Genomic DNA, 27,136 nt, shown 5'->3' on the forward strand with positions numbered 1-27,136 from the left:
TTTAAAGAGGAAACGAATCTGAACCGTTCATCGCATTTAATCGCGACTGTCCAATCGTGCTTGAGGAGATAACCAATTTGGACCGTCCACGTGCGCGAGAATGCTTCTGGGCCGTCCGATCGCGAGCACATGGATTGCCAATGTGGCCTCCCGCATGGCATCGAGTCAGCGTGCCTTGCCACGCGACGCACTCCGGTTCGTCGGTGGTGCTGATTGGACAGTCCTACATAGCACAATTTTTTTTAATTGTGTTTTGACCCCTAGTTTTCGATTTTTCTTTCAAAAACACCATTTGGACATAAATTTTCACCAATTTTTTTCAAAATTATTTTCAATTTCATTGTCAACCTATTTTTTTTTCCTAATTTCACATTAAATAAAAATATATTAATTTTAAAATTATATTTTTATATATTTTTTTAAAATTTAAAATTAATCCCAGATCAAATTCTAAACTTGGATATTATACCTTATCCCTTCTCCCATCATATAAATACCAAACAAAATATTTTCTCTCTCTTTTAAATCTACCAAATAAAAGAATAAAAAAAGAAGAAAAGAAGAGTAGGGAGGAGAGGGAGAAGAGAGGCAGGATGAAGAGAGAGAGAGAGTATTGGGACGTTTGATGGGGTGGAAGGAAGAAAAAGGTTGAGTGGGGACATTGCAAGTGGCCTAACCACCATGAGACCGCCCCCTCTCACGTATGTTCTTTTTTCGAACATCCAAACGTGAGTTATTTTCTTCTTCTTTTGTGATTCTGTTCCTAAATAATTTAGAATAACATGTATAATGTTTAAAATAAATACATTTTAAGTTTGACTGATTTTAAATAAAAAACTTGAACTTAAATAGAGAGACGATGAGAGTAGTTTGATGTAGTGGAGGGTGATAAAAATTAAGTTATACTTATATATGTATATAGAGTTATCTAGGATGTATGTGGTATATATTTATGTATATGAGATATACATATATAAACTATAATGAATATGTGAAATATATTTATTTCCATGAATTTTGATGTAAATGTATGAAGGGAAACAAATATATATATATATGTATATATATAGGTATATTGTGTACGTATATTTTTAACGTGTGCATACATAAATATATATATGTATATATATACATATAACTATGTATAAATAAATGCATGTATTGGTATATATGATTAAAATAATATTTTGTATGCGTGTATAATCCTTATGTTTTAATAAGTATTTATATATGTAATAATGTATAGTTATTTATATATGCAATAATAAAAACAATAATATTTAGATGACAAATATTAATTTTTATAACTATAGTCATAAATTTATAATATGGTGTAAGTTAAGAGTAGAAAAATATGATAAATAAATAAATTTAGAAAAAAAATGTTTGTGTACTATAAATATATATATATAACTACGCATGGTGTATTTGTGTTTAATATAATAATATGTATAGGTATAGTTTATATATATAGAAATGAGTTTTAATAAAGATATGTATGATTACCACAATATATATAAACATATGTTATAAAAATAAATGGTAATGGAGGGAGATTTTACATATATATATATATAAGTAATGTTATAAGTTTTATAATTATAATTACATAGTTGTATCTTATAATATAAATAAATAATAATAACAATAAGAGATGTATATATATATAAATATGTACATAATAAATGAGTGTATGTTGTGTGTATATAAATATATAAGCATATGTATGGGTGTGTATATATATATATATATTTGGGAGAAGAATAAATAAATTAAAATTCAATTAAGAATTAGATAAATTATGATAGTTAGGAGAGTTGAATTTAATTAAATACAAATTTTAAGGAGAATTGAATTTAATTGAATAAAGAATTCATAAGAATTAAATTTGATTGGATAAGTAATTGATAAATAAATTAATTTAGCCATAATCTATAATACTTAAGTAAAGGTAATTTAAAATACTAAAAGAAATAAATTTTGGAAATCATTTGATTTAATAAATATGTAAACAAATTAATAAATTTTGTTTTGAATATAATAGATTATATAAGAAAATAAATTAAGAAAATAGAAAAAGAATATTTGTAATGATTTTTTTTAGAATGGAATAAATAATAGATAAAATAAATTAAAAAGAAATTATTAATTAATTAAAGCAAGATTAATATAAAATGATAAGAAAATATTATTTACTAAATTATGTAATGAATCAAACAGACAAAATAAAGAAAAGTTAAATTGAATGATTGCTTTAGTAACTAGAATAGTTGTAGAAACGAGATAGACATGCAATATGATTGCATGAAACTCTTGGGTTCATTGTTGACCTGAAAAGACTTAGTTGTTGTGTAAGTTTTTGTTAATATTCGAATGGTGTTTGGAACTCAAATAAGAATCCTTTAGTCCGAAGTCTGTATGTATATTTAATAGTTATCCTGAAACCACATTTATATGTTTTCAAAAATATTTTCAAAAAAAAAAAATAATAATTAAGTCTTGAGTAAGGTTTACAAAATTAAGGAATCATGATTTGATAATCAAGTAAGTGAAAGAAATTGGAAAATGGTGATACTGAATGTTTTAATTTGTCATTTATTTGTTGCTTGATTGTTAAATGAAGATTACATATTTACATATTTTAAATACTGTATGATGGTTGATGGTATGATGAGTTGAATAGTCTTAGTAGAATATTAATGATAGTGCATATTCTCCAATAAGATTATAAACATATAAAATAACTCTCACAAAGAAAATAAGATCAACAAAAAAAAATACACATTCTTAAATAAAATTAAGAATTATAAATAAAACTAATAAAATTTAAAACTAAAAATAATACAAGCATTAAAATATAAATAATAAATAAAATGATAAGTAAATAAATTATAATAAATAAGAAAATGTAGGATTAATGAGAGTTAGTGAGTTCTATAAGGATAGAAAAGAGACAAACTGTGAGATTTAAAATAGTGTGAGATATAGAGTAAAGTTAACTAAGAAAGTATACAAAGTTTTTAGGGAATATAATTAGTCTATTAGGAAAAATAAAAATATCAATCTTAACTAGAATAGGAGGAAAAAAAATAAAAATAAAAACTTGGAAGAAACAAAAATTTAGAGTTAATTCGTTTAAGATTGGTATGACTGAAATTCAGTGGTGTGGTGAACCCTATCATTGGGTGGATGGAAACTCTTCCAGACGTTGTTAGGGTGTGTGTTATGTTCTGGGTCACCTGGCGACATACTGCTGTGACTATTGTGTGTATTTTGACTGTGTGTGCATCCCCTTGTAATAGTGGGAATCTTGATCCCACAATGGTACAAATTGAATAACGGATTCATTCGTTCAATCTTAAATTTTTTTTAAAACTTAAATAACTTTAAATTGATGATTATATTGGGGTAAATCGAGAATTGGGGATACTCACTGAGGGATTACGGATGTCTTGATTTGATCAAAAATTTGTAAGAAATTCTGATATGTAGATTTGTGGGATAAATATGGATTAGAGAGAAATTGATGAATGAGTATGGTTTTAGAACTAGATGTGATGTGATAATAGTAAACGATATGAGTGGTTACAATTAGGAAATTAAGAAAGGAAAAAAATTAGGAGGATAATGAGAAAATAATGAGAAAGAGGAATTTTGAAATATAACCAATAAAGGAGAATAATGAGGGGAAAAGAGTAAATACAAGAAACTTAGGAGAAATAATGAAAGATGAGATAAGAAATAGAATATCTCTGCATTTCATGATTTTCAAACATAAAGGAAAAGAAATGTTTTACATTTTTGATTGACTGTATGTTGGCATGTCGCATACCTAGGGTAGTCTATTCGATATATTTACTGATCTTGTTGTTTTGCTCATTCCATTCAAATTGTAATCATTTTTTATATCAGGCCGAGGAAAATAATTTAGAGAGCCAAATTAGGAATTTCATGTTTTGGTTTTCATAAGGTAAATTTTAGTTTAGTTGTGGACTTTACAGAATTTTGTAATCTCATAATATAAATTATGTTACATGTTGTATAAATAATGAATAACTTTTACTATATTTTAGTTTAAATTTATATTATATTTTCTGGTTAAGTTGTGTTTGGCAGCATGATTTTTCTTTAGAGAACTGCGGGCCGTCACAAATAATACATATAGTGAGAAAATAAAAAATCTAGATATTATTTTTATTAAATAGAACTCTAATTTCTTAGTTCTTAAAATTTGTATGATTTTAAAATTATTGGCATAGAACATATATGGTCTTGTTTAGGTTATAACACAATATTCTTATTAATAGTTATGTGATGAGTCTTATTAATCACTTGTGAAACTCATACAAAGCCAACTATTTGAAGCACTAATTGAAAAATGAGTTCATGAAGTTGGTCCTCATATATCTCTTGCATCAAAAGTCACTAAAAAGATTTCTAGTATAATAGTAGTTTAGATTAAGTATTAAAGTTGGGTTGATCGCAATAATATTCTAAGTATTTCATCATATTTTGATACTGTTAATATATGAGTTTTCATATCATATATAAAAATGACTATCTTATATAAGAATTATTCATGGACTGAAAATATTTATTTAAAAATTTTTGGTTTAAGAGGAATTGATATCAATTATGTTTAGCTATATACATTGTTAGTATAACTTATGAATTTTGAGTTGTTAAATAGATTGTAATTTATTGAAAATTAGAAATAAATTCATAAAACCACACATAACAAACTTATTTATAAATAGTTGGAGGGCAAAATAGTCTTTTTACTTTAATTAATTTAATATTAGATTAATTGATTTAAATGCAGTGTCTAATAAACAAACAAAATAAAACCTTTACCCTGCTGGAGTCTGGTTAAATTTGGGCTGACCAGATACAGTAATGGGCTAGCCCAGTTTAATATAAAGGCCTTGATCCATTCTGCGTTGACCCGACCGGCACTGCTTGGCTACCTGGCTTCATCTGCTTCGCTGCCCGACTCTTTTGCCTCCTTTCATCTGGTTCCTGTTCGAACACAGAAGCAGATTGCTGAACGAAAAAGATTTACCAGCGTTAGAAAGCAACCAAAAAATATATAAACTATCATAAACTAATTGTCTTTCCTTTGTAAGTATATATGTTTTATATACTATGTGCAAAAAACTAGGTAGCGCGCGCGATTGATCATGAGTTCATGGAGGCAGCTACAGAGGCTGGCGGACGGCCTCTCGCTGATCGCCAAGGAGATAGTGAAGCGCTCCCAGGCTATTGAGAGTGCCCGAAACGGCGATCCCGAAACCCTACTTGCTTCCTCCCTCAAGAGAGCCGTTGTTTTGGCCACCGATATTTCGGGCCTCACCAGCGGCAAGGTTCGCCAATATTCCAAACTTAGGCCAAAAGAATCCTCTGTTGTGTACTTCAATAATGACATTAGCAATAGCAGTAACAACGATTCCTCTGTGGTGACGGATTCCCGATCTTCTCGGGAAGAACCGGGTAGTAATTTTGAAAGTAACTTTGGTACAGAGCGTAATCAAGAGTCAGTTGTTGATTCTCAAGTTTTGAGTAATAATCTTGGTGATAAGGATCTTAGTTTAGAGAGAGAATGTGAGGTTAAGAATTTGGGTGATAAAGATAATATTGACGAAGGCGGAGAGGCGCTGGCTCCAGCGCCGATTCCAATTCCAGTGAAGAGGCGAAAGCCGAGGGAGAGAAAAGTCCCGTCAACTCCATTTTCCAGAGCGATTGGGTGAGGCCTTTTTTTTGTATCGAGTTTCAAAAAGCTTATTCTGCAATTTCTTTTGTTGTGTTTCTATTCCAGGTGTTTTTGCCTCTTTGATTGCGATTGATGAATACAGCTACTTAAATATTCGATAATTGCGATAAACGTTTTATGCAGTATGTTATGCTTTAATTAACAGTCTCACTACGTCAATAGCAGTGGTTGATTGGATAAATAGCTATGTTCTCTGTAGGATATGTGCTGCAGGTGGTGGAATTGATCATGATGTTGGTTATGCTTTTCAAACTCTTTCCACACTTCTCTTTAAATAGTTGATACCTGCTTATTTGTATTTTAATCTTGATTAGTAAAACTTTGCACATGGAGAGGAATTTGAAATTGAGAGGATGTTGGCTTCTGACATTGCAATGACAATTGCTAACTATTGGGGCTCTAATGCTGGGTCATGATCTCTATGGGTAGGATGATTTTGGGAAGATTATTGATGTGCTAATTGAACTGTAAATATTTTTGTACATGGCTTGGTGACATATACATAATATGCACATTTTTTTTATCTAAAAAAAAATTGCTAACTATGATGCTTACTTGCTGCTGAGCTTAATTTAGCTTGTCAGAAAGAAGAAATCTGCTTTCAGCTATTCTGAGCAAACTCTATCCATTCTATATGTTAGTTATACTCAGATGAGAGAGAGCCTTGTAAATGTTTATTCCAATTGCGAGCTTATGCATTCTATGTTCTTTCTTTTTCCCTTTTCTCCCAATCTTCTTTCCAATTTTCTCAAATAACTTTTTATGTAATGAAATAACGGATTTAAATGATATTTATCTTTTTGAGATTATAGAGCCAATAGTTCATTGGATCGTGTTGTCATTCTTTAAATATATTATCTTTATTTAATATTTTCAAAACACTAGGAATCTTTTCCCTATTGTTATTTGGTAAGCACTACTATCTCTTTCACCAGCATCCACACCCCGGAGATACTTAGTTACATTATCAGTTACTGAAGATGAAAGGTTTCAGATTTGCTGGTTCATGCAGTTCAAGCAGTTGATTAATGACTCTCCTGAATAACATTAATCTAGTGATTGCCTATTCCATTATTTCTTTTAGGAAACTAGTAACACCATCTTTAAGTTGTAGACAAATAGTTGCTTCAATTTCTAACTATTTCTTTTTCCTTTTTTTTTTAATAACTTCAAAAGGTTTGCTGGTCTAGGAGCTGGTCTTGCTTGGGGAACAATTCAGGAATCTGCCAAGCGGCTTGTCTATGGTACACCAAACTCTCAAGAGAAGCAATCTGCTCTTTCTCCATTCTTATCTGAAAAAAATGCTGAACGGTTGGCCCTCGCTTTATGTAGAATGCGGGGGGCAGCACTCAAATTAGGACAGATGCTGAGCATACAGGATGAATCTCTGGTTCCTGCTCCGGTATAACTATCTCTTTTTCATGTTATATTGAATGTAGTAACATTCACATTTTTCAGAATTAAAGCTTTTCTTTACTGTGAAAGAGGTGTCAGTGATAAAAACTTCACCTTGTAATATTTATCTCCAAGTCACAATGATTAAAAGCTGAAATTGGTGTTCCAACAAGCACTATTTTAACTTTCTTACATTTTTCATGAAAGAATGAAACAGAGGTCAAAGTTGAACCAAAATTGAATGGCTAGGATGCTTTTATGTGCTAGCAGATGTTTTGTTCAGGAGAGTTGGTGTTGGCAAGCTGATGTATTTAGCTCTTAGTACAGAAGCATAATAATGGTGCTAGAGCCTAGTGTCCAGTATAGGGTTTGAAAGAAAGGAAAATATTTAGAGAGAGAAAAAAGGAAGTACAACATATAGTGTTTCAGAGAATCTCTACAGACGCAGGCTGAGCATCTCTGTACAGCCAATGTCTTTTCTCCTTCTTGCTTGCACCCCATGGTGAGTGGTGAGGAGGCCATGGTGCTTTCAGAGACCAGAAAATTTCTAGCCATGGAAAGCAAAACTTTTGATATCGTTTTTGCATGAAAGAAAGTGGAAGACATTCAAGTGAGTGAAAATAGGAGGGGTTTTAAGTCGACCATCACTTTCTGGGAGGATGAAGTCGAGTAGCTGTTGGGTGCCTTGCAGAAGTTTTAATGGACAAGAGGAGGGGAATTCTGAGGGCATAATATGGGAGATAAAAACATAATTTCTGGGTGGCTATGGGGGGAACAGCAGGGGTAAATTTTTGCTAATTACAGGGAAAAAAGGGGAGGCATCGAGGTGCATCTTTGTCCTAGAGGGTCCATAGGCCAGAGGTTGGTGGAGAATGATGCCGATGCTGATGTAGAGGGCGATTTCAATATGGTTTTGCGTAGGTAGGGTAAGAGGAATATTTCTCCCGGACTTGTGATGATGAGTTTTGGGAGACTTTAGATGGATTATAATTACTGGATTTGCCTTTCATTGGAAGTAAATGGACATGGTCCAATTACATATCAAATTGACTTGCTTCAGAATTGACCGCTTTTTTGTGTCAGTATCATGTGAATATTAGATATCAAGACTCCGTCAAAAACTTTTGCAAGATACAACTTTGATCATTTCCCCATTTGCTTAGACTTTGATGGGATAAAATTGGGCTCCTATTCTTTCAGGTTTGAGAATAAATGTTTAAAAGTCAATGAGTTCCTTGACAAAATCTGATAATTGTGGAGATGAGTGAGGGTGGAAAGAAATGCTAGTTATATAGTGACTAGGAATTTGAGGATGGTTAAGACTCAAATCAAGAAGTGGTGTCAGGAGGACTGGGGGGGGGGGGGAGGGGGGGACGGCCTGGGGGAGTTAATCTCTATTATAGGACCTAGAGGATTTGGACTATTTGGAGAGGATGAGGGGGTGGTTTGTCTCCTGAAGATTTGGCTCACAGGGAATCTAAAAGACTTGAGTTAGCAAACAGAATGTAAATGGAAGAGATCTCCTGCAGACAAAAATTAAGAGCTAAATGAATAAATAAGGAAATAGGAATACAAAATTTTTCCATTGTATGGCAAATCACCAGAGAAGAATAAACTATATGGAGGAGTTAGAAATTGATGGTCGTTTAGTGAAACAGAATGAGGAATTGAGGGAAGGGGTCAAAGATTTCTTCAGCATGTTATACTCTAAGGATTTCAATTGGAGGTTTAAGTTGGATGACCTAGGATTTTATGTCTCTGGATGATTAAAGCTGTGAATCTCTCGAGAAGAGGTTCTCTAATGAGGAGATATTGAAGAGCCTCGTGCAATATAAAAAGGATAAAACTCCTGCGCCTGATGGTTTTAATATAGGTTTTTTTTAAAAAATTTTGACATGTGATTGGAGATGATACAATCGTGCTATTTAATGAGTTTTATGAGTTTGAGTCATTCATTAGATGTTTAAACTATACTTTTCTTGTGCTAATTTCTAAGGTAAAGGGAGCGATAAATGTCAAGGGTTTCAGACCAATTAGTTTAGAAGGGAAGTGTGTATAAACTCATCACCATAGTGTTGACAAGGAGAATGGCTGCCATGATGGGAAGGGTGGTGAATGAGTGTCAATATGCTTTTGTGGAGAGTAGATGGATTTTGGATATTGCTCTTGTTGCAAATGAAATTATGGATGAATTGCTTCACAAGAATATAGAGGGTTTTTTATGCAAGCTGGATGTGGATTCTTTATGATCATGTGAATTCAGGCTTTCTCGATTACATATTGAAGTGACTGTGTATTTGGGACAAATGAAAAAATGGATCAGCTAATGCTTTTCTACAACTTCTTTTGTTGTTACCATTAATGAAAGTCCATCTTCTTTCTTCAGATTCTCCAGAGGTCTCAAGCAAGGTGATCCCTTGTCTTTTTTACTATTTATCATTGTAATGAAAACACTTAACATAATGTTTTTGAGAACTAGAGAGTTTGAGATGGTAAAAGGATTAGAAGTGGAAAATGGTGAGCATGGGGGGGAGATAACTCATTATTTTTTGCTAATGATATTTTATTATTCTATAAATTGAATGACAGGACTCTACTTAACTTCAAATGCATTTTGCTAAGTTTTCAAACGGTTTATGGCCTCAATATTAATTTTGTCAAGTTTGAATTGGTGAAATTGGATGATCGGAGGGATACTAACAGGTTGGTTAGGATTATGGGATGTAGGATTGGGGACTTATCAAACAAATATTTGGAGCTCTTGTTAGGTGCTAAATATAAAGATGTTGTGACTTGAGACCCTGTAGTGGTGAGGTTTGAACAACGGTTGGTTGGATGGAAGAGGATCTTCTTATCTGAAGGTGAAAGACTCATGCTTGTCAATAGCACTATGACTAATTCTCATTATATTATATGTCCTTCTTGACAGTCCCTGCGGGTGCAGCCAAGAGATTGAATCAATTTAGTGTAGATTTTTATGAGGAGACAGATGAAAAAGAAAGTATCATCTTGTGGCTTGGAATGAGGTCAAAAAACATATCTATCAAGGTGGATTAGGTTTGATATCTTTGCTGGAGGTTAATATGACTCTTCAAGGGAAATGGTTTTTAAGATTCATGAATGAAAATGACAGTCTCTAGTGGAGGATGATCGAGGCAAAATTTGGGACTGTGGACAGAGGTGGTACACTAGGCTCTTGCTAGACCTTAGGGGAATGGGATGTGGAAAAAATTCGTATGGGTAGGAGTAATTTCCATAACTGTATTAGTTGGAGGATTGACATTGGGAAAAAGATCAGCTTATGGCATGACACTTGGTTGGAGAGTGGCACACTCAGAGGATAGTTCCCTTGGATATATGCTATTGGTATGTATTAGAGAGTCTCGATTCAGAAGTCTTACTGTGGTACTGCAGAGAAGGGAAAGTGGATTTTGGAGGTCACAAAAAATCGTAATGATTGGGAAGTTAGGGAATATGAGACTACTTTTAGCCATTTAAAGATTGGGAAGTTAGGAAGTACGAAACTCTACTTTTTTTTATTTTTTTGAAAAAACCCCACTATTGAGGTTCAATGCTAGAAGGACTTTCTATCTCAGATCTTTCTACAATCACTTGTCTAAAAGAGAAGTTACAGGTACTGACTTCTCATTTCGAAAAATCTGGAAGGTATTACTTCATGTAGAGTTGCTTTTTCTATTTAGGAGGCTAGTAGAGGTTGTAATTTAACTTTAGAGAAACGACATTACTTGAACAGGATTTGTTCTATAGGTTTGTACCTCTGTTTCCTTGAGTTCTAAGAAGGCAGGATCTCAAGTCTGGTGGATGAATTGTGACCGTATGATCAAGGTGTGATTAATAGTAGAGGCGATTCTGAACCGTTGATGTTGTAGATGATCGTTCCCAATTGGGTTTAATCTTGACTGGAGTGGTCACTCAGTTATCTGACAGACCAATAAAAAATTTAACTCTAGAGATGATGATTAGGAGGGATAAAAATTTTGGTGAATGGTTGTTTCTTATGCAAAAAGGAGGCGGGGTTGTCTAACCATATTTATGTACTAGTTGTAGACCATTACTTTAGGCCTCTTGGGTATTAACTGGTGATGGCTGGTTTGGTGCAAGAGGAAATTTGGGCATAGAAAGGAATTAGTGGTATAAAGAAGCATATTAGTTTTATCTTCCTTGCTACTTTCTGGGCAGTTTTGTCCTGTCACCTTTGAGTTGTGAACATTGGTGTATAGGGCCTTGGGTACCAAGTTGGTGATGGAGGGGACAGTCAGAGATGAATTATGGGCTTGGGGTTTTTTGAGAGACAGATGTTCTTCTACCGATGTTATCCTGCTCACCATTTGGTGGGTTATTTGAAAGAAGAGAAATATAAGGGTTTTTGATGAGATTGATATGGTTAATAGTTTTGGTATATTAAAGAATAGATGGTTGAAGACTATAATTTTTATTATTGGGTCATCCATCAGCTGTCATGGAGACATTTTTTGCTTTGTTTGTCTCATGACAATTGAATTGTAAATTTTTTGTAAATGGGTTGTACCCCCTTCTGATGTTTATAGTAATACATTTTACACTTTTTATTTAAAAAAAAAAAAGAGAGATTTTGAGGACTGGAATGTGATTTTAATAAGGTAAAGGTAGATGATTTCAAACCCTAGGTTTTTGGTTATGGATTATTCTCTGTACTCGAAGACTTTGGGAATATTAATATTTTGTTTGATATGTAAATAATATTGAAAATGAGTTTGTACCCTCTTGGTGCTTGTGAACGAATCATATAATACTATTTTTATTTCAAAAAAGAAAAAGGTTCTAGAGCCTAGCAGAGGCTTGTTATCAAAGTAGAGAAGCGGGAGGGAGTAAAAACTCAGAATATTGAATTTATCCTTATCAATATCATAGTTGCATTTTGGTTCTTAGGCCTTCTTTCTGATCCTTAAGATTGACAGTTCAAAGGTATTGACATTTTGATTGATATGTAAATAACATTAAACATAGGTTTGTACTCTCTTGGTGCTTGTGAATGGATCATACAATACTATTTTATTTCAAAGAAGAAAATGGTACTAGAGCTAAGCATAGGCTTGTTATCAAAGTTGAGAAGCGGGCGGGAGAAAAAACTCAGAATATTGCACTTATCCTTATCAATATCATGACTATAGTTTTGGTTCTTAGGCCTTTCTTCTGATCCTTGAGATTGACAGTGAAAAGCTTACAGTGTGGATTATAACCAGGGAGAAGATTGAATTATTTCCATGTTCAGCATTTTGACTGGCAATACAGTCTGAATCTATAGTTAGGCATTGCCATATTTTGCCTAAAAGAACTTAATAGTTTAGATACACCATATTGAATTTTTTTTTAAACATTGTTTACTTTTCTTAGATCTTGGCTGCTCTAGATATTGTCCGTCAAGGTGCTGATGTGATGCCAAGGAGCCAGCTCAATCAAGTTCTGGATGCTGAACTAGGTCCTGATTGGTCATCAAAGTTGACTAGCTTTGACTATGAACCAATGGCTGCTGCTAGTATCGGCCAGGTGATTCATTTATCTCATGCCACATATTGTGCAGAATAGGTTTTATTTGACCAATGTACCTCTTATCCTTTTTTTTTTGCAGCTTTAACCTTTTTTTCTTGGGCTCATTGTTATTTCAAATGTGTAGGTTCACCCAGCTGTCACGAAAGATGGTATGAAGGTTGCAATGAAAATTCAGTACCCCGGTGTTGCAGATAGCATTGAAAGTGACATTGAGAATGTCAAACTTCTATTAGATTATACAAATCTAATTCCAAAAGGACTTTATCTGGACAAAGCTATGAAGGTAAGTATCTTCATATACGTGTGTGCATGTGTATATGTAAATGAATATATGCTTGATTATTCGAAGCTGTTTGATAGCCCCTTACTATAGAAATCCTTTTCTATTATCTAAAGTCATGCTAGCCTTTGATACTTACATGATATTTTCTTTGGATCTTAGATGAGCATTTTGGGCAGATGCTCATACCAGTTGGTTAGAGCTTGCACATTGATAACAGTCTGCCATGCATCTGTTTTGTGCCACATTCTACTTTAAGTTATTTCTGTAATGGGGAGTAAGAACTATAGCATTCATGATATTAGCGGCCCTCCATTAGATCTAATTTCTGCATTTATTAGGGGGTTACCGTTTCATTTTGGACCTCTTTACTGAGAGCTTAATGATATAAGATCATTTAGTCACTGGATGTAACTAAGGGTTTCAACATGTGTGACATTAGTATCCCTATTGAATATGCCGTTTTGCATGTTAAAGGAGGTATTGCAAGTTAATCCATGACTCATGCATATATATATATATATATAAATATATTTTTCACATCTCCTTCTCATGCAGTTCAGTTAATACTCTGGAGTTCCACCCTCTATCTATGATACCGAACTTCACCACTATAATATACTGTTTTCTTTCATGAATCTCCATTTTGCCACTTATCTTGTAAGGTCATATTCATCCTCACTGAAAATTTCAACCCCAAACCTTCTTGGGACATTGGCTTTTTGATCTCATACCTCGCCAAGTGATATTTTTTTCTATCCTTAGAGCTGCTCCAAAGGAATTTACACAAAATTGATTCTAGTATCTTAGCAGCACTCACCCAGATTATCAAAAGGGACATATAGTAAGTGGAGATGTGGTTAACATATTTTTAATGAGTGTGAGTCTCCCTGTTTGGACAGAAGGTTTCTCTTCCATCCCGCCATCGACCTTTTAAACCTCGCCATCACAGGGTCTCACATCCTCGCATCTTTATGTTTAGCTCCCAAACATAACCTCTAATAATCGGCAATTCCACAGTTTTACACCCCATGACTCTTGATAACGTAAAGAGCATCCCTCTGATCACCCATTTTCACCAACTCAGACTTGGTTAAGTTGATAATGAGATCAGAAACTGCTTGAAAACTTAGTAAAATGGATATGAGGTTAAGTATTGCCTCTCATCCGGTTCACAAAACACAAAAGTGTCATCAGTAAAAAAGTAAGTGGATTACCTCCTCCATATCCTTACTTTTATCTACCTTTAAACCTTTAAATAACTCCAACTCTCTGCCTCTTAACAACATTTTGTTCAAGGTTTCCATGTCTCCTCGAAGACATCCAATGAAATTTGGAATAGCTTATACAGCTTATTAATCTCTTTTTCTTATCTTCTCAATTTTTTCTTTTTTTTTCATCCTGCCCAGATGATAGCTTGTTCTCCTTGATATTGTAATCTCTTTTCCTAATTCTATGCTTCTTATTTTATAAATATATATATATATATATATCCTCTATGGCTTCTGGATGCCAACAGTAGAACATAGATCTCTATACATTGAAGCTTTACTGAACATCTAAAAGAGAAGAAATTATTACATTATGCTTCTGAAATTGTATTCTCATGTTCTTCCTGGATTCTTTGCAGGTGGCAAAAGAAGAATTAGCTCGTGAATGTGACTATGAGTTGGAGGCTGCCAATCAGAAACGGTTTCGTGATCTACTTTCAAATACAAAAGGGTTTTATGTCCCAATTGTTGTGGATGAACTTTCAAGCAAAAGAGTTTTAACTACAGAACATGTTTCCGGTATATGTATATATAATCTGATTGTATAATTACTATATTTAGTCATCACCCTAACAAAGTATGGGGTTAGTTCCTGTAAATTAGAAGAAAAAATGAATATGTGGTTTCCTGTATATATTAATTTAATAGTTCGACATGCATAGTAGTGATTTATTATTCTGAATATGGGGCTCTCCCTTCTTAGACAGGTTATGCACTTTTCTTTGGAAAAAATAAGTTTGTGAATCTTTGATCCTGGATATGCCTAGTTAAACTGCATTTTCCGAGATATTGAAATCATTTTTTTTCCTTTTCAAGCCTAAAAGAAGGTTCTTGTTTGTTTAGCATGAAATGGTGTTTCTACAATCTGCCTATAAAAAAAGTTCAGAACTTCATTCAAGTTGTACTTGTGTTGAAAATGGGATTTAACTGTTACAGGAATTCCAATTGATAAGGTGGCCTTATTAAACCAGGAAACTCGTAACTATGTTGGGAGGAAGTTGCTGGAACTCACTTTGATGGAGCTGTTTGTATTCCACTTCATGCAGGCATGCTTTCAATTTCTTTTCTTTCTTTTATCTATATTGGTTTTTTTTTTTTGTGAAATAAAAAAAATTTGAATTAAAAGGTACCAAGGGGGTACCGCCTAATATATAAAAGGATGCTACATGTCAATTAGCATATCGACAACTACTCCAATATCTTCTAAGGATAGTAAATTGTGATCTAAGAGTAAGAAGTCAAAATAATATAACCATTTATTTCTAATATTTACAAGAGTATTTTCAATGCCCTCAAAAGTATGGTTGATCATCTCCTTCTACAAAATCCAAAAAATAGAGAGGGGGATAAGGCAAGCAGCTTTGTTGTAAGAAAGTAGACCTTCCCAAACCAAAAATTTTTTATGAATAGAGCCCACCATTACCCAATTAATACCCATCAAACTGTAGATCATATTTCATAAATTTGTAGAGAAGGGGCATCATAACAGAATATGGTTGCAGCTTTCAGCGTTGCATTTGCAGAGGAGTTTATCTGTTGACCAAAGTTCTATCTCTTTTCATCAAATTATCCAAAGTCGGAATTTTCTCCTTAGCCGCTTCCCATGAAAAGAAAGCAATCCTGGGGGAAGCCATTGTTTTCTATATGGCTTTAAACGGAAATGATAATTGCTGATCGGAGTTGCTCCGGTCCCAAAAACCAGCAATCTTATATAAAATGAGTTGATGGAAAACTTGCCATTTTTACTCAATTTCCAGATGAGAGTGTCAGGAGTGGCTCTCAAATGAACACAGGCCATCATAGAGAGGAAATTCTCTAATTCTCCCAGCTCCCAATCGTTTAAGTTCCTGCTAACCGCAACATAGCAATGAGCTGAACTGTCAAAAGCCTCAGAAACCAGCAAATTTTTCCGTTGTGCTATAGCATCGATGGCGGGGAAAATAAATTTAAGGTTTCTTTCTTCACACCAAGCGTCATGCCAAAAATTAATCTTGGTGCCCCGACCCACCTGCCAATGGGTGTTTGCAATCAGCTCATTATAATTGGCAAGTATGTTTTTCCATGCACTAGTACCGTGAGGTCTTTTAGGATAGACAAATCTGCCATCATTGTCTTTTTTCATCCATTTAATCTCTATAACTTTCCTCCAAAGGCTGTTATCTACATTTAAATATCTTCAGATCCATTGTTCATGGAAAGCTTTATTGATGTTAACGATAGATCTTATGCCGAGACCACCCAACTTCATCGGCAATTGAATTTCTTCCTATTTAACAAAAATTGATACACTCTTTTGTTCTCCATACCACCCCATAAAAATCTGTTCTGTATAGCTTCCAAACACTTGGCAACTCTGCTAGGGATGGACAGCACCGAAAGGAAGTATATAGGAAGGTTGGAAAGTGTGCTTTTTATAAGAGTTAACCTACCTCCTTAGTGCATTATCTATATTGGTTCTTAGTGCATTGTCTAGTCTTTATCCAAGTTTCTTCTTTTTCTCTTTCAAATAAGAAACATCTCTGTACCCATGTGACTGTGTTCTGCATTCATTTTTTAAAAGAAAATTAGAAATATTATAAATAAAGACTAAGGAGGTGCAGGTGCTATTCAAAAGGATTATATCTATTGAGAAGAATAAAAATGATTTATGAGGATTCCTAGATTCTTCCCACATAGGATGGAATGATAAACAAAAAAATCAAGTCTGGGACATGATACTCTGCCTATCTTTAAAGATGTCTAATACTACTATAATAAGAGATGGTGCCTTGAACGCCTTGTTTTTTTCAGATCACCTAGATAATACCCAAAGGAATATGGGACATGATCCTCTGCCTATCTTTATTGATGGCGGTACCATCCCAAGCCCAAATTTCTTCTGCCATATGCCCGCTACCCGCCCAAGAGAGGTTGAGAATCAGTGTTGAATTTCATAATCTTTCAGATCAAGGCACCAAAGTAGAAGATGATTAGGTGATTCAGTCTCTTGGAGGTATAAAAAGCAGTCATTCACGATGATTCTCAAGTCATATTGGAAACACATAATCTTACTGTTCTCATTTATGATTCTCCAGTCCTTGCTGATTCACTTCCAAAGATAGTGCCATAAGACTGTTCCTAGCAGTTTTCCACCCTCTCCTCTATAAGCATACTTTGCAATAATAACCTTCATCCACAAGCTGCCATTACAATATAAATCTTCAAAGCCACTTTGCCAAAAGGGATTTCTTCAAAACCTATAGAGTTCTATATACTGAGTCCGTTCAGCTCCTCGGAGCATTTACCAAAGTCTGATGTCACAAGATGATAGTGTGTGTTTCACATCCATTTAAATGACAATCTCGTAATTGCATCAGTGAAGTAGTTGCTGAACAGTGAGTATTAAACCAGTTGTTGATATAAGAAGATCTCCCAATAAAATAGCCCCTATCTTGGTCTGGTGGAATGTACCAAATGTTGTATCCAGGGTCAATGCAGGAAAAGAATATCATTGCAAAAGGCTGACATGTATAGTAGACTGCATATGAATTTTATGGGCGTGAAGTTTCTTAGTAGGGGTTGAAATGAGATGCTTACAAGGCTTTATGTGTACGTCTTTCTGGGAGATATGAAGGTTTCTTTTTCTTACTTCTTATATTGGCATCTTAAAGTTGTCTGTTATATGAATTCGTGGAAAAGATGGAAGTTTCAACTCATTGAATTCAGTTGGCTGATGTATTTGCCTGACTTATGATACCCATTATTGTGTAATTTGGCATGAACTTGCTAGAAACAGGCTTTTTTTCTAGGAAATCCTCTACCAAATATATCCTATATTTTTTTGTTTAGAAACAAATATTAGTATATTTGACGGTGGAGATCTGATTTTCTGGATATAGATCTATGTTTGTTAGGGAAGATTTTCATGACCCAAGTGCAGCTTTTGTATATTTAAGATCTTTTTTGGTCTTCACAAGCTTCTAGAATGAATTTCTCTGTCCAATGCTTATAGAATCAAGTTATCTGGTCAAGCAAAGTTCTACTATGATTTTGTTATTTTTTAATTTAAATCTTTCTTGCATCTTCTTTTGATTGTTTATTATGTCATTCAGCAAATTACAGCTTTTGATATCAATTCTCAATTGTCTGCTTTCACCATAGCTTGGATTGTGTTTCACTTGTCAAATGCAGACGGATCCAAACTGGAGTAATTTCTTATACGATTCAGTGACTAAAACAATCAATCTCATTGACTTTGGAGCTGCACGGGATTACCCTAAACGTTTTGTTGATGACTATTTGAGAATGGTAAGTACTCATCTTGAGCCTCGAGCTGCTTTCATGAATGTTTTATTTGCAGCATATCTAGGAATGTGCCATAACTAATATAATTTATCCTCCAAGATGGTTGCAAAACGAGGATCGTACTCTGACCGTTCTATTTTGTAATATTCTTCCATTATATTGTGCTGATCTACCTTGGGGATTCCACATGCATATTTCTTTAGGTTCTTGCATGTGCAAATGGTGACAGAGATGTGGTGATTGAGATGTCGAAGAGACTAGGGTTTCTCACAGGAACAGAATCAGAAATAATGCTAGACGCTCATGTCCAGGCTAGTTTTGTTGTTGGATTGCCGTTTGCTAAGCCTGGTGGTTATGATTTCTGCTCCACCAATATTACTCAAAGCATTTCAAACCTTGGGGCAACCATGTTGAAGCACAGGCTCACACCACCACCTGATGAGGTCTACAGTCTCCATCGGAAGCTTTCGGGTGCTTTCCTGGCCTGTATCAAGCTTGGGGCAGTAGTACCATGTGGAGAACTCTTACTCAAAGTGTACAACGAGTATCAGTTTGGTGAAGACAGTATTTCAATCTTGTCAAATAGGTCCGTTTCCTGATAAAATGATAGTCTAGGAAATTTTTATGATTCACGTATTTTGATTTTTGTCCAAATCTATAATTATATATGGGCTGTTGTCCATCCAATCATTCATTTATAAGCTTGTTGCCTCATTATCAGGGTAAGTTTGTGTTGTATTTCTCCCATAATCAGCTTATAGAATGTATTCTGATAATAGCAGAGGGGATGCAGTGATTTCAGCAAACGGCTTTTTGTACTTTGTTTCAGTATAATTTCAATTTTGTCGATGTCTTAAAATATAGTTTCCCTTGCCACTTAACTCTTTGCTTTTAATGATTTTCTTTCATATTTTGTGCGTAGAAATGACTTATGGCTTATATCCATGCATCCTTTCCACATATTTAACCAAACCTAGAAAGCAATTCAACGTGTAAAAAGAGTGGAGGCGACTCAGCTAGATGTGATGTTAAACAAGACTCACTTACTATCCTATCCTGTTAGGGCTATTGTCTTTAAACCGGATTGGATACTTAAGAGCTTAAGTAAACATGGAAAAGCAAAATTTAAAGACCAAATTGAGACATTGGAGAGCACACGAGCTAGGTTGGGCTCTTGGCAGTTTTCAAGTTATATAATTATTCTACACTCATCTCGCCTCTCTAGGTGCTCGGTATTTATGGTAACAAATTTTATTGGCACACTCATTCCCTTGAGAGCTTGTTGAGCTGTTGGCATTTCCCCTGATACATTTAAAACACAAACACGTGCAATTTTGCGTAGACTTGGTGAGAGATGCATCCTCCTAAGTTTTAGATTTGAGGGGGTGTTTAGCTCCATTTTGAAGAGTTTCTTGAAACAAATATATTGGTAAAATAGTACTTGTAGGCTTTCTAAGAGTTTAAAAAGTTTATTAACATATTCTCGTTTACTAAGGAACAGCTTGCAAGCAATTGCAACTAGACTTTTAAAAAACTAGTAGGAGTTAATTACTATTGACCAAATAAATATTTAAAAAATACTCAATTTAATATTCATGTTACTCAAATTAAGTAAACTTTACATATTTTATATGCTATTAAAAAATTTAACTTGTGAGCTTATTTGCACTTTCATTGTAAGTTTCTCGTGACTTGTGGTGATCCAATATTGGTCTAGCACTGATGCATCCTTGATCTGACTTACTTTCTATATCTTAAAGCTAAATTAGTATTTCAGTTTGCCACTTACATCAAAAGGTACGGAGATTCCTTCTCCATGAACAGAAATAGTTAGTCCACACAAATAATGGCTGTTCTTTACAATAAATTATCTCTACCAACTAAACATAGTACTAATTATTACCTTTTTTTTTTTAGAAAATAGTAATAATTATTGCAGTGATGAAAGCAGTAACCTTCATAATTATTCTGTGAACCAAATTTGCCATAATTGTCTCTTCTTGTCTTTAGCCTGTTGATTAACAGATCTTCCCTTTTCTTTATGTGTCTACAAATAGCTGTTTTAGCACAAAAATAATTTAAGTGCCAAGCACCTTCCCATCTATTTGCATCAATTGCAACTTACAATTTTGTTTCAGTACAACCATCAAAATGCTATATAGATAAATCAAAACTGAGCCTACATTCTACTTCACTACAACAAAACTTCAACTTAAATCCAGATACCTCACAATATGGAAGCCAAGATACAAGAATGCCAAACCCGTAAAACTTTTCCCTCTCCAAGTTTACTATTTATTTTCACCTTCAAAAGAAAAAACCAATGGTGCTCACTGGCATAAACATAACCATCACCTTCTTAAATTACTCTGTTCACCTTCATTTCCCTTATCCCCACTGCAGCAGTAGAAATGAGGCAGCTTAACCCGACCACAGCTCCTAAACGAGGGAAAAACATGAGAATCTGCACATAATTCAGGGTAAAACAAACCAACACGAATTGATTTGAAGTTAAAGTTAATTCCTACAGTTGCTTTCTTTGCTTGGGAAGCAAGTAAGAATTGCAAATTGACAATTGATAAGCTGAAGAGAAGGGGTGTTATCATGGTTAATAGATGCTTTTATGTAAAAAGTAGGAGGAATCCTGCAATCACATCCTTCTTTGGTGCCCTGTGGTTTTTAATATTTGGACCATGGTGTATAGTATTTTGGGAATTGATTGGGTAATGTCGGGATCAATTACGAATGAGTTGTGTGCTTGGACGGGCTTATGTGAAAAGAAACACTATTTACTAATGATTCATCTATCTTTTGGATCGTGTGGAAGGAGAGAAATAGTAGAGTTTTTGAAGGTAATGAGAGAGAGATGGGTAATATTAGAGATAGATGGATCCAGGTTTTTGTTTCTATGCTTTTGGGTCATGACATTAATAGTATGGAAGATTTTGGGAATGTCGTTGATCATCTTATTGTCTTGTAAATAATTTTTATACAGGTGGTATCCTTTTGGTACCATTGTGAATAATACTTTTTTCCACTTTTATTTCAAAAAAAAAGTATGTGCCTAAAGTATTAAACTAGAACTCTAGGTTCTGAACAAATGAAAAATTATAATTTATTTATAAATATGCATTGCTGTTATAATTTGAATAAAAATTCAGATTTGCAACTAAATCCTAAATATTTTTGCAAAGTTCATTTGTTCCAAGCAGAGTATAAGAAAATAAGTGAAGAGTTATTGTACAATTGAAGTGATTTATCAGCAGATCTAAGAAAAGAGCACTTCATATTGGAAATCTTTGGAGGCAAATCTTTATACTATAATTTCTCTCCTTCAGCACTTAGCAACTTCAAACTCATAGAAGTTAAAACGTTTCATCGTACAGACGACTACAACTTACTTTTTGTCAGGGTAAATTAACTAAGCTTCCATTTTATTCAATCATTACATTGCAGCTGGCATAATCTTTATAAAAGGAATTAAGTCAGTCAGCTCAGTAAAAAGTTCTCCGAGTTTACAGACAATGAGCTGAATGTTACCAGAGCAATGAAAAAGACACCGAATATTCCCTCCACCTACCAAAATCCAAACTTGTAGAAGAGAATTTTACTGCTATAGGTTCAAACAAGATATTAATCAACAATTCAAAATTTACAAAGATTCTATTGGCTTTCTAAAATGACAAGCACACTAAGCGCAAGTAGTTCATACATTTCCATATGAAATTGATTATTTGAGTTTTGAGTCTTGTTTCTAACTCTCTAGACAAATAACATGCCCATCCTAAATTTTGCCCAAAAGTAACTTTTAAGTATACCTAACAGATTAATCACACATCATAATAAAATCAAAGATATCTTTTTTTTCCAGATAAGTTAACTGCCACTAAAAAATTAATCACGAAAAATAATGAAATAAGAAGATTCAACAAAAACTCTCACTTGCAACGAATTATAACTGGTGTAGGTTTCAAAGCTTTCGGTCCATTTCTTATGCCTCTCTTATGAGGAGAAACCTGCACAGTTGAATAAGTCAAATATGTAAAGCACTATGCCAAACACGCCTTCCTCGATCCCCAATTCTAAAACACCGAAAACCTAATACCACAAATAATCCAAACCCAAATCGCCAAACAACTCCAAACATAAGAAAAAAAAAAAAAAAAAAAAAAAAAAAAACTAAACTTTGCTTTCAAGTGGTAAATCATAATAGGATATGCACTTCAAGAATAACGGAAATGAGTCCATTTTATTCACCTTCTTCTTCGGGACAGCCATGAGCTCCATTGACGCACCAAAAGAAGAAATGGGAAATCCAAATCCAATGATTTTGTGATTACCACAACCTGAGTGGTTATGATCAAAGTTCGGCAAAACCATCGGCGGCGATGCAGCCAGATAATCAACAATGTTATCCAAACGCGTAGGCATGGCGACAGCATGTGTCCATCTCCTGAGTGGAGACATGAACAGCATGTCAACCGACGCTCTATTGAGGTTCGTCAGTCTCAAAGCCATGATTTGGGACTGTAGCATCTAAGGCAGAGATTCGGAGTTCCAAAGATGGTTGGTGCTTGGCCTGCGTCGGGTCAGAAGTCGACCCTGAAATCGGCGCGGCCAGACGCCAAGTTTTATGAGGGGAGGAAGGATATGTTTGGGGAAGTTAGTGTTCAGGGACAAGGGTGGCTAAAACGACCGGATAATTTTTAATTCTGATTACTTGACAGGGAAAAAAAGTTATTTAATTTTTATTTTTATTTTTAAAATAAATTTTTCATTTTTATTTAAAATTATTATTTAATTTGTCAACAAAAAATTTTAATTAATTAATTAAGGAAGTAAAATAAAATGTATTATTTAAGACATGCAAATCTAATTATTTTAATAATTTGGGTAATCTTTTTATATAAACTACATTTTAATTAAATATAATTTTAGAATGACCCATACGTGTCGTCACCACACTAATTCTAAAGTTTTTTTTTTTTTTTCACTACCTATTAATTTTATAAATAGAAGTTCTCCATCAATATTTCACAGAAAATACAGTACGAAATCTTCAAAAATTAGGAGCAAGAGCATGCCTCCTTTTTGAGAGTAAGACCAAGTCTCTTCTTTCATGTCTACTTCTCGAGTAGATCTTTTTGAGAATAATCTTCAAAGAATCCCTTGTTTTTGAACGAATCATCGAACACCAAAGACTATCCCACAATAAAACTCAATGAAATTTGAAATTGAGTGAGTCTACGTTGTTTATATGGATCTGCATGCCCCCAGGAGGTTTATTACCAGGCTCCACCGACTTTCTACAGTGTTCTCCAAGATATTCCCATCCAGAAAGATGCGAATTACCAAGTTCTTCTCCATGTTGGTACTCCTCTCCCTTCTTCTTACTCTATCCGTGATTATCCGACACCAGCCGTCTGATTGGATCACGGGATTCGCCCAAGCTAGGCATCTCGAAGGCAGAACACCTCAACTGAATCTCACCAAAGCCAGTACGTTGTTTCTTTAATTGATGCACAATCAAGACTTTTAATTGCGATCAGGTCATTTAATTAAGTTAACTTTGAACGGCGACTTGATTTGTCCTTTTCTATGGGTTATATGACTAGGTCTCCTTTGTGTGTAGTGCATGAAAAGATTAGTGAACATGTTCTAATGGAATCATCTTCTCGTTTAGTTTCTTCCGTATTGTTTGTGTGTTTAAGCTACAAGTATTCTTCCTGTGTTCTTCAAGCCAGTCTAAATTCAAACTACTAAAACAATATACCAACTATTCAATTTGAAGAAAGCTTTTTTCCCGCTTTCAGGTTAAGAAAGTGAGTAGTGATTTTAAATCATGTTAAACTCTCGAGAGATCTTATTTCAATATGTTAATTTGGTGGGTAGTTATTTTGAATTCAAAGTCATATTCAGATTCATTGACCCATTAAATGAGAGACTTGTTTACTCTTCTGAGTTTGTTGCTTGCTAGATTCTCCTGATTTCTTTTGTTCCTACAGGCTCTGACGATTCATTAGATCCTCGGGCCCTTACTAAAGACAAACTACTCGGTGGCCTTCTTGTTGCTGGGTTTGATGAAGATTCTTGCCTCAGCAGATACCAGTCTGCTTTATATCGCAAAACTGCACCCCATAAGCCTTCTTCATATCTCCTTTCCAAACTTGGAAACTATGAGAAGCTTCATAAACGCTGTGGACCCAACACGAAATCCTATAAAAAATCCCTTAAACAACTCAATTCTGACCATACTGTTGGATCCACAGACTGCAAATATATTGTTTGGGTATCTTTTAGTGGACTGGGAAACAGGATACTGACTCTGGCTTCTGCATTTCTGTATGCTCTCCTGACCGACAGAGTTTTACTTGTCGATGGAGGAAAGGACAATGCTGATCTCTTCTGTGAGCCATTTCCTGGTACATCATGGTTACTGCCCTTGGATTTTCCTATTATCAATAACTTCAGCCAGCTTGATCAGCATTCAGCCCATTGTTATGGAAATATGCTGAAGAACAATGTAATAAATGCTTCAAGTGAATCTATACCGTCTTATCTATATCTCCATCTGGCTCATGATTATGGTGATCATGATAAGATGTTCTTCTGTGATGAAGACCAAGCTTTTCTTGGGAGAGTCCCTTGGTTGGTTATGAAAACAAATAACTATTTTGTCCCGTCTCTCTTCTTGATTCCGGGATTTGAGAATGAATTGAGCAGATTATTTCCTGAGAAAGAAACTGTTTTTCACCACTTGGGTCGGTATCTTTTTCACCCCTCAAATCATGTGTGGGGCCTAATAACCAGATATTACCAATCTTATCTAGCCCAGGCAGATGAAAGAATTGGCATTCAAATAAGAGTTTTTGATGACGGATCTGGTCCTTTCTAGTATGTGATAGATCAAATTTTAGCCTGCACTCAAAGGGAAAAATTGCTACCTGAAGTAGATATGCAAGGACATGATCATGTCACTCCATCGGAGAACCCTAAACTGAAAGCTGTTCTGTTAACATCATTGATTTCAGGATACTATGAGAACCTGAGGAACTTGTACTGGGAAAACCCAACTGTGACTGGGGAAGTGATTGGGTTTTACCAGCCGAGTAATGAAGAATATCAGCAAACAGCGAAGCAGCTGCATAACAATAAGGCTTGGGCGGAAATGTATCTCCTGAGTTTAACTGATGTCTTGGTAACGAGCTCGTGGTCTACATTTGGATATGTGGCTCAAGGTCTTGGTGGTTTGAGGGCATGGATCCTTTACAAGCCTGAAAATCACACAACTCCTGATCCCCCTTGTCGAAGGGCAATGTCAATAGAACCTTGTTTTCATGCTCCTCCATTTTATGACTGTAAAACAAAGAGTGGAATTGATACAGGTAATATTGTCCCTCATGTCAGACATTGCGAGGATATGAGCTGGGGCCTTAAGGTAGTTGATGATCACGACGAGTTATAAGTGGTCCTCCAATTCACATAATTGGTACTATTTGAATTAATTGATTATTAGACGGTCTGATAGGCTGCTTCCACGTTTTCTGCATTGTCCTTCAGAAATCTTGTACAAGCAGGAGCAGTACCAGAGTGGGTAATAGTTTTGATGAATCACCCACATTATTCTTGTTATATGTAATATACGGAGTTTAAAAGAATGGCGGTTCATCTACTATTCATGTAAATATCTTCGTAGCTGGGTTCGTACTGTGTAAAAACTGAAGGCAGAGAAAATCAAAGAAGAAAACATATGCAAATGGAGCTCCTTTCTTATCCTGATGAGTAAAAATTTTAGTTACAAAAGACCTGCTACAAGCATTAGGTAGAAGTAGAGCCATAAAAGAGTCCAAAACTATTTCAAGAATAGACACAACAACCCCAGAATCTAGGCTAGAAGCTTTTGCCCCTAACTCCTGGTAGGATCGTTTCTGACCCTTTTGGTAAAATCTTTGTACTTCCATGGAACATCCTGCATAAAGTAGAGAATGTATCTAAATCTCTCTCTCTGTAAACCTGAATTTTCTTTTTTATTATTTTACAAGATTAAAGCTCATGAGGATGAATCCTTTGTACTTTTATGTAAGTTTTTGGGGTAGTATGTTGATATAGATCTTAACACTCAGTCAAGATTCGAAATAATAACAATATATATTTTATGCTAATGATTGTCATTCTGTATAATGTCAATTGTAGAATGGAGATACTTTCGACTTGCATTTTAACAGTTTGTCTGTAAGTATTGGTTGAATGTTGATGACTATCGTAAGTTGAAAATTATTACTGTCATTTATATTGACTGTATTTTTGTAAGTATCAATTGTTATTGCTGGTCTCACTTGTTTTTTCATTTCCCTTTTTCTTTTAAAAAATATTATTCTTTTAGTTGTTACAATTGTGTGTGTTTATATATATACACATATATTTTAGAATAAGCCATTTAATTAACGTACTTATTAAATAAGCACATATAATGTGATTATATTGTTGCCAAATCCACTAATGTACCGCAAAATATTCTTCTGTTTTAAATGATCCGAATATAATTTTCTAAAAAATTATTTTGTCCAACGTTAATTTTTTTTAACT

At 34.3% G+C, this 27,136-nt stretch overlaps 3 protein-coding genes and 1 non-coding gene across 6 annotated transcripts; 3 read left to right on the plus strand and 1 right to left on the minus strand.

Moving 5' to 3' along the window:
* Window positions 1-4,735: 4,735 nt before the first annotated feature.
* On the minus strand, window positions 4,736-23,254 carry LOC110814198 (Ribosomal L32p protein family). 3 transcript variants are annotated; one of them, XM_088219464.1, is made up of 3 exons: window positions 22,808-23,254; window positions 22,493-22,566; window positions 4,736-5,043 (listed from the first exon to the last, which is right to left on the minus strand). In XM_088219464.1, the coding sequence occupies exons 1-3, from the start codon at window positions 23,084-23,086 to the stop codon at window positions 4,974-4,976; spliced, it is 423 nt and encodes a 140-aa protein (XP_088075590.1). In that variant the 5' UTR covers window positions 23,087-23,254; the 3' UTR covers window positions 4,736-4,973. The 3 variants fall into 3 exon arrangements, with proteins under 3 accessions (XP_088075590.1, XP_021897279.1, XP_021897278.1); XM_022041587.2 differs by lacking the exon at window positions 4,736-5,043 and adding an exon at window positions 20,625-21,014; XM_022041586.2 differs by lacking the exon at window positions 4,736-5,043 and adding an exon at window positions 20,625-20,989 and having other exon boundaries at window positions 22,808-23,252.
* ABC1 (ABC transporter 1) lies at window positions 5,029-19,409 on the plus strand. The gene is made up of 8 exons (XM_088219463.1): window positions 5,029-5,743; window positions 6,947-7,172; window positions 12,560-12,712; window positions 12,840-12,998; window positions 14,626-14,785; window positions 15,203-15,312; window positions 18,437-18,553; window positions 18,754-19,409. The coding sequence occupies exons 1-8, from the start codon at window positions 5,181-5,183 to the stop codon at window positions 19,147-19,149; spliced, it is 1,884 nt and encodes a 627-aa protein (XP_088075589.1). The 5' UTR covers window positions 5,029-5,180; the 3' UTR covers window positions 19,150-19,409.
* LOC148253758 (small nucleolar RNA U3) lies at window positions 10,902-11,116 on the plus strand. The gene has a single exon (XR_015820835.1). It is a non-coding gene; the product is annotated as a small nucleolar RNA U3 (small nucleolar RNA).
* A 318-nt stretch (window positions 23,255-23,572) lies between the features above and the next one.
* On the plus strand, window positions 23,573-26,712 carry LOC110814194 (galactoside 2-alpha-L-fucosyltransferase-like). Its single transcript, XM_022041580.2, is given in 2 exon segments — window positions 23,573-24,048; window positions 24,556-26,712. Coding segments are annotated over 2 exon segments (1,701 nt in total). The 5' UTR covers window positions 23,573-23,807; the 3' UTR covers window positions 26,016-26,712.
* The last annotated feature ends 424 nt before the right edge of the window (window positions 26,713-27,136 follow it).

This window comes from Carica papaya, chromosome 5, assembly GCF_054855325.1.
Source record: "Carica papaya isolate Zhongbai chromosome 5, ASM5485532v1, whole genome shotgun sequence".
Lineage (NCBI taxonomy): Eukaryota > Viridiplantae > Streptophyta > Magnoliopsida > Brassicales > Caricaceae > Carica > Carica papaya.